This window comes from Tribolium madens, unplaced genomic scaffold (genome assembly GCF_015345945.1).
Source record: "Tribolium madens isolate multiple individuals breed KSU strain unplaced genomic scaffold, Tmad_KSU_1.1 Scaffold_19;HRSCAF=116;Tcas5.2_LG9, whole genome shotgun sequence".
Taxonomy (NCBI): domain Eukaryota; kingdom Metazoa; phylum Arthropoda; class Insecta; order Coleoptera; family Tenebrionidae; genus Tribolium; species Tribolium madens.
This window is the reverse complement of record NW_025400983.1, coordinates 17384050-17390808: the sequence shown is the minus strand read 5'-3', so window position 1 is coordinate 17390808 and position 6759 is coordinate 17384050. Positions and strand designations below refer to the sequence as shown.

The window sequence follows — 6759 nt, the reverse complement described above, 5'->3', positions numbered from 1 at the left end:
AATCTGAAAAAAGAACTGAAGCAGACGAGGAGGAGGAGGAGGGCAATAAGCGCTCTCCTCCAATCCCAAATTGATGAGGAACATCACTGTAGTTTAGTTGTAAATAAGTTATGTAAATAATAAGTAGGTTTATGTAATATGTTAGTTTAGTTGATGTAACATTTGATAAATTCAAAGAAATGTGTTCAATGTGTTGGAAGAATTATTATGGATTTTTAGTGATAGATAAAGATAGCGATATTAATAATGAATAGGATTTGATTTGTTTATTGATCCTCAAAACAAATAAAAGCTCAATACACGGTTTTACTACAATTTAGTTATAATTTGACGTTCTTATTGTGAAGTCATCATCTTACACAATATCTTTTAGTGTGTGCATTTAGTAGGTAATTTATAAATAATATGAATACAGAGGCATTGCAAAATACAATCGCATTAAAAAAAAATTAATACAAAAACGGAAACAACTTCAACAAAAATTAGCCTTAAAACGAATGAGCTGAATCAACAACGTAAATTTTTACCGATTACAACCGAACTTATAACAATTGCAAAGAAATTACATGTAGATGGAGTAAAAAAGAATGATAATTTAAAAACAGAAAGTTATTCTAAAGCGAAATTCCATCCTTTCATTGATATAAATGATTCTTTACCATTTGCAATTGCAGAAGATAAAGTTTCGAACCAGCAAACATCAACACTCGAAAACAGTGATTTTGAAAATGTTTTTAATATGAATAATAAATCTGAAATTAGTAATCAGAAACAAGATACTGAATTGCAAGAACATTCATTACATTGAAGATATGTTGCATGGAAAAGAAAATACACAATTTGACAATAGGTTCGGTGTAAGATATGATACACGTAAAGACAAGTTTTTTGTTGGATCAGAGCAAGTGAATTTTAAAGATGCAAATATTACTATAAAAAATAAAGTGTATGAAGCTACACCTGGATTATATGAATTGTTATTTAGAAAATATCGCAATAAGATATATACTGATAAGGACTTAAATAACTATAGTGATATATAGCATACAACCCACGCATATAAGAGAAACTTTGATCCGCAAGATCGAAATGTTAGTTCAAGATCTAAAAAAATATAAACAAATTATTGCTCCATTATTACGTGAAAAGCTATCGTCATTCTCAACTTCAACACCAAAAACGGGTGGAGGTATGTTTAAAGAAGTAAATAGAAATAAAATAGATTATGTGCATTGGGATGACCCTAATAAACTTGTTGAACGACTTCGTTTGTTAAAATAGCATCTCAAATAGCTGGTCATACAAATCACTCAAATGAAATTGTTTCCATAATTGAAGAATTACGTGAAGTCAATATCATAGCATAATAAAATATGTGATTTAAATAACATGTTTAGTTGTCATTGTACAATACGGACGTGTAGCTGCACTATATTCCGATAAGCTTAGCAGTTTAAATGTTTGAGAAATGAAACGTAGACGAGTTTCTTATCAACTCCGAGAATCATCAATTAATAAAGATGTGGTCAATGAACTACACAAGCCTGTAAGACGTAATTTTAATAGACGTAAAGTTATAATAAAAGGTCTGTGGAAATGATTCCTTTTGCTAACCAAAATCAAGGTTTCAAATATATACTTGTTGTTATTAATTGTTTTTCGAAATATGTATTCTGTGAAAAAGTAAAATCAAAAAATGCAAGTGATGTCACTCAAGCAATGAAAAACATTTTAACAAAATTATCCAAACCACCAAAAAATTTACAAACCGATCATGGAAAAGAATGTTATAATTCAGATTTTCAAAATTTAATGAAACAATATGGAATTCATCACTACAGTGTTTTTAGTACTAAAAAAGCTTCTATTGTAGAAAGGGTTAATCGCACCTTAAAAAATATAATGTGGAAACGATTCAGTCTTCAAGGTCATTATAAATGGATACGCCTATTAGATGATGTTGTAAAGTTGTATAATAGCACATTTCATCACACATTCGAATGAAACCTTCTAAAGTAAACAAAAATAATAAAAAATGCGGTAATATAGTAGAAAACTCGTCACAATCCACCATAACTTTCAATCCATAAATTGTTGAATTTTTTCTAAATGAATTTACACTAAACTTTTCATCAACTTTAATACTTTTTATGCTAACAAATGATCCCATTTCTAAATTTTTGTTCAAATTACGTTTTTCTTGCAAAAATAGTAAATTTATATTATAATATTTAATTCGTACTGATGTGAATAGTACCGTAGATGAAGTAAAACTGAATTAAATATTAAGCGTGTTTCCTCGTTTATATAGAACAAATGTAGGGAAGCTAAGAGGTGAGGGGTACGGGGTTATTTTACTTAGAATTATTATGTCATGATCTCAAAATAACTACGACGTCATCAGTCTAAAAATAACTGTGATTCATCGAGTGGTGACTTATTGATCTAAAAATAGCAATCACAGTAGGGGATTCACATAATTTTCAATGTGGGACTGCCCAAAGTGACGCATGCGCAGACAAATTCAATGGGGATTCACATAATTTTCAATATGGGATTCCCCAAAGTGACGCATGCGCAGACAAATTCAATGCATGACATCATGATCCAAAAATAGCACACATAATTTGGAGTGGGGGATTCCCGGATCCAGGAGTGGGGGTCTAAATTCCCGGAAATGGCGCATGCGCAGATGAGGTGAATTAGAATCGGCACAGCTACTCGTATACTACTCTCCGACAAAATGCGCCTGCGTGGCTATTGAATTCAACTGTTAATTAGTGTCGTGTCAGAGTACCTAATTAGGTGGTGCCGTTGAATTTTTAAAAATTAATTGTGGATGATTGATTATTTTCCAATTGTTACCAAACAAAATAACAAAAATCTAATCTACGAGGGAAGTCAGTCTCGTAGTTCAAGGCACTAACTGCATGTGATAGGGATGAAATTTATTAGTTTTCAAGATTTTAGAAACAGAAGATTGGCTTATTCCCACTTCCCTTGCAATTACTCTTTGCCCAATATGCCGATTAGGTCCAACAGTCTCCAACACCAAAATTTCGTTTCCCAAACTAGTCGCAGTTTGTGTACAGTCGAACAAAGTGAAAATGACGCTTCAATAAACCAGCCCCTGCTGTGGATGCCGACCATTCTAACCGCAAGCAGGCAGGATCGTAAATTATCGGATTGCAAACTAGACGTAGTTTCAAGATAAATTCCTTTAGGAGCCGGTTTACAGAAAGCGAAATGAAAATTTAGTTCACAATTATTAAACTAATTCGAATTGTGTCGCCATTTATTTTGCATTGACAAAAGTCAAGTTAAATGAAAATGAGTAGTTAAGCTGTGCTGATTCTAATTCACTTCATCTGCGCATGCGCCATTTCAGGGAATTTAGACCCCCACTCCTGGATCCTGGTTCGTGAAATCCGGATCATACTCCTGGATTCCGGGAATCCCCCACTCCAAATTCTGAGAATTGTGTGCTATTTTTGGATCATGATGTCATGCATAGAATTTGTCTGCGCATGCGTCACTTTAGGGAATCCCACATTGAAAATTATGTGAATCCCCTGCTGTGATTGCTATTTTTAGATCATGACGTTAGGGTGGCAGTCACCTGATATGGTTGCTATTTTTGGATCGATGAGTCACTGCTGTTTTTAGATTGTGACTCATTAAGTGAAGCCCTAACGCCTTAGCCTTCTTAGATCCCATAAAGATGCATTTATAAAGCTGCGAACTGCGCTGTGTGTGTTTATTACTGATTCATCTCTCAGCTGTATTCATTTTCATGAAAAATGAGTGATAATCAAAAAGTTGAAGTTGAAACGGAAAGAAATAGACGAGACGTTCGACTCAAAGTGCAAAGTGAGCCTCCTAGAAAAATGAAAACGACAACAACAACCATAAAGTTGCGAAAGAAAAAGAATAACCTAACAAAAATGTACGCGGATCGGTTGAAGTTACATTTATTAAATTTAAAACGTTTAAAAGAAGACATGGAGATGTATCAAATGATAATTAATTTAAAAAAGTATCGCTTAAATAAATTAATAAGTACGTGTTTATTATGCTACATAGTGTGATAATTAAGGCTCGGATTATATGCAAAATGCATATTTGTTTTATAAGAGGTATATCAACAAAACTGTAAGTTTCCTATGCATATCTAATGTTTTTTGATTAAAATAAGCCAAATAAAAAATGCATATTTTGGCAACTTCGTGCATATTTTAGGAAATACTGCATATTTGATTCAAATCACAAATTTCCTATTAAAAATTTCAGTTCAAGTTAAAAAAAATTGGACGGTTTAAGAAAAATGATCCAATTACAAAATATTTTAAAGAGAAAACAACCGGCAATAAATTAGTATCCTGCTGAATGTTTCCATTTGTTTCCAAAAGATAATAATTAAAATTAATGTAATACAAAAAAAAAGATCTCATTTTGAGAACATTTTTTTTTGTTTTTGAGTTATTCGATTTTTGTTGTCAAAATTAAGATTTATATAATTTTTTATTTTTTTTTTAAATTCAATATGAAATAGATAGTTGTAATCCCTTAGATTATGACCTTCATGAAAAAAATATATTTTTAGTGGGTTGCCATTAAAAAATATATATATATATATATTCTAAACACTTTATGTAATAAAATATAAGTAGTTGCCTGTAAATGAATTTTAGCAAAATTGTTTAAAGTGATCTGATCTGAAAAGTACAGATTTCTTAGAAAGGCTTAATTACTAGGTTATTAAAATGGCTTGTCTGAGGCAAAACCAATTTATTTATTCTCTTTTGTTCATCGTGTGCAGTTCAAGATGCCGAAAATACAAAGTTTAGTGTACTCGAGGATAAAAATTTATCTCAACTTCGATTTTTTATTGTTAAAAGTTTTGCATATCGATGCATATTTGGCATATATTGGAGCATATTTCTTAATATGTTGTGCATATTTTTGTAAAAATACGTGCATATATATGCGCATATTTTACGAATATTTCGTGCATATAATCCGAGCCTTATTTATCACAATAATTATATGAATTAACCACAACTTGTATTTTTACTTGACGGGGATTGCACAAAGACTGTTGAAACTCATGCTGACACCCTCTTATTTATACTGGATAAATATTACATCATGATCTAAAAATAATGGTTACATCATGAACTAAAAATAGCAATGAAATCAGAAATCAGGGGATTCCCAATATTTGTGGTAGGGGATTTAGCCTGTTGTAATATTAAACGAAATAAAAAATTCGCCTTTTGCATATTTCCACTACCCACTACCCACTACCTCAGCAAATAAAGTAAGTTTTTGATATTGATTTTAATTATTTTTAACAAATATAAGTATCAAAAAATATAATATATTTGTCATTTTTTACTTGAATTTAATATTTTTTTATATTTCTTACAGATAAAGAGGGGAAACTTTCGTTCTCAACTTTCGTTGAGGAAACCCTTACCTCCACAACCACAAGAAAATGTAAGTTTTTAAATTAGTTTTGATTAATTTTGAAAAATATAATATAAACATTTTATTTTTGTAATATAATTTAACTTTAATGAATATATATTATTTTATTTTTTATATTTTTTGCAGATCATTATCGATCTCTTAACACCTGCCCCCGAAAAGACCCCAGCGGGTCAAAAGGAATTTGAAGAGATGTTGTTGGGGTTAGGTGAAGATTTCACAATTTTGGATGAGTGGGAGGAAATATTTACCAATGTGGAGGAACCAAAAATTATCGTGCATCAGGATAAGGTTATTAAACCAGCGATGAACACTATTCCTGCTCCTACTCCTGCTCCTGCTCCTGGGCAACCGACTAAGGGCATAGGAGCAGGAAGAAAAAACCTCAACCTCATTAGGGTTGAGGTGGATAAGGAGGAGGAGACGGAAGAAACACAACAACAACCCACTCAACCCGAAATGGAGTTTAGACAATTGGTTGAGGAAGAATATTTTCGGGTGGAGCTTCGGGGGATTAAAAGAAAGTTGGAAGAGAAAGCCGAGCGACTTAAACGTAACCGAAGCTTCGCCCAAGAAATTCTGAAAAATCTGAATACCGAAGAAGAGGAGGTGATGGCTCGGATGAACCGAGAATTGGCTCAAATTAAAAAGAGGCGTCAAGCCATCACCTCCATCCTCGAGAAACAGGTGGAAGAAGAACGCATCTGCGACACCTCAATAAATAATATTAATTTTTAATTTTTTATTATAGGTAGTTAGTGTTTAGTGGTAGTTAGTGTTTATTTTCTATTTTTTATAGTGTTAATTTTTTCTTTTATTTGAAAATACAACTACTGATGATGATAATTGGAACATCACATCAAGTAAAATTTTTAATAAAACAACCACAGCGCAGACATCAGAGCAAAGGGACTTTGAAATTGCTTCTAATTTATTGTCATCAACTGTAAAAACACCACTTGAAACTTCGTCTTCATCTTTTAATGATAAACCAGTTTTGCTGACTCTTGAAGAAGGTATTAAAAAATTTAGAAAAAATCTAATACAGAAAAAAAAWGAAAATTGCTGGTCTTATTAAAAGAAATCATCCCTACTACAGACATTTTCGACTTGGAGTATTTTGATGGAGTAGTTCTCCCTATTTGTTGTACTTATAACGCTAAATTTAGTGAACTACTATTAACAATTGATTGTTATGAGTACCGCGAAGTGGGAGCCCAGAGGATATTAAGTAATGGTGAATTTAAAACTGCAGCTTTACAATACATA

The 6759-nt window shown here is 31.8% G+C and overlaps 1 protein-coding gene across 1 annotated transcript in view; it reads left to right on the top strand.

Annotated features, from left to right (window-relative positions):
* Nucleotides 1-6255, top strand: part of LOC123012158 (protein bassoon-like) — a 14651-nt gene extending 8396 nt beyond the window's left edge. Inside the window, exon 2 of the mRNA XM_044409987.1 lies at nt 5617-6255. Within this exon, the coding sequence (XP_044265922.1) occupies nt 5617-6228 (612 nt within the window). The 3' untranslated portion in view covers nt 6229-6255. The remainder of the gene's footprint in view (nt 1-5616) is intronic.
* Nucleotides 6256-6759: the final 504 nt, after the last annotated feature.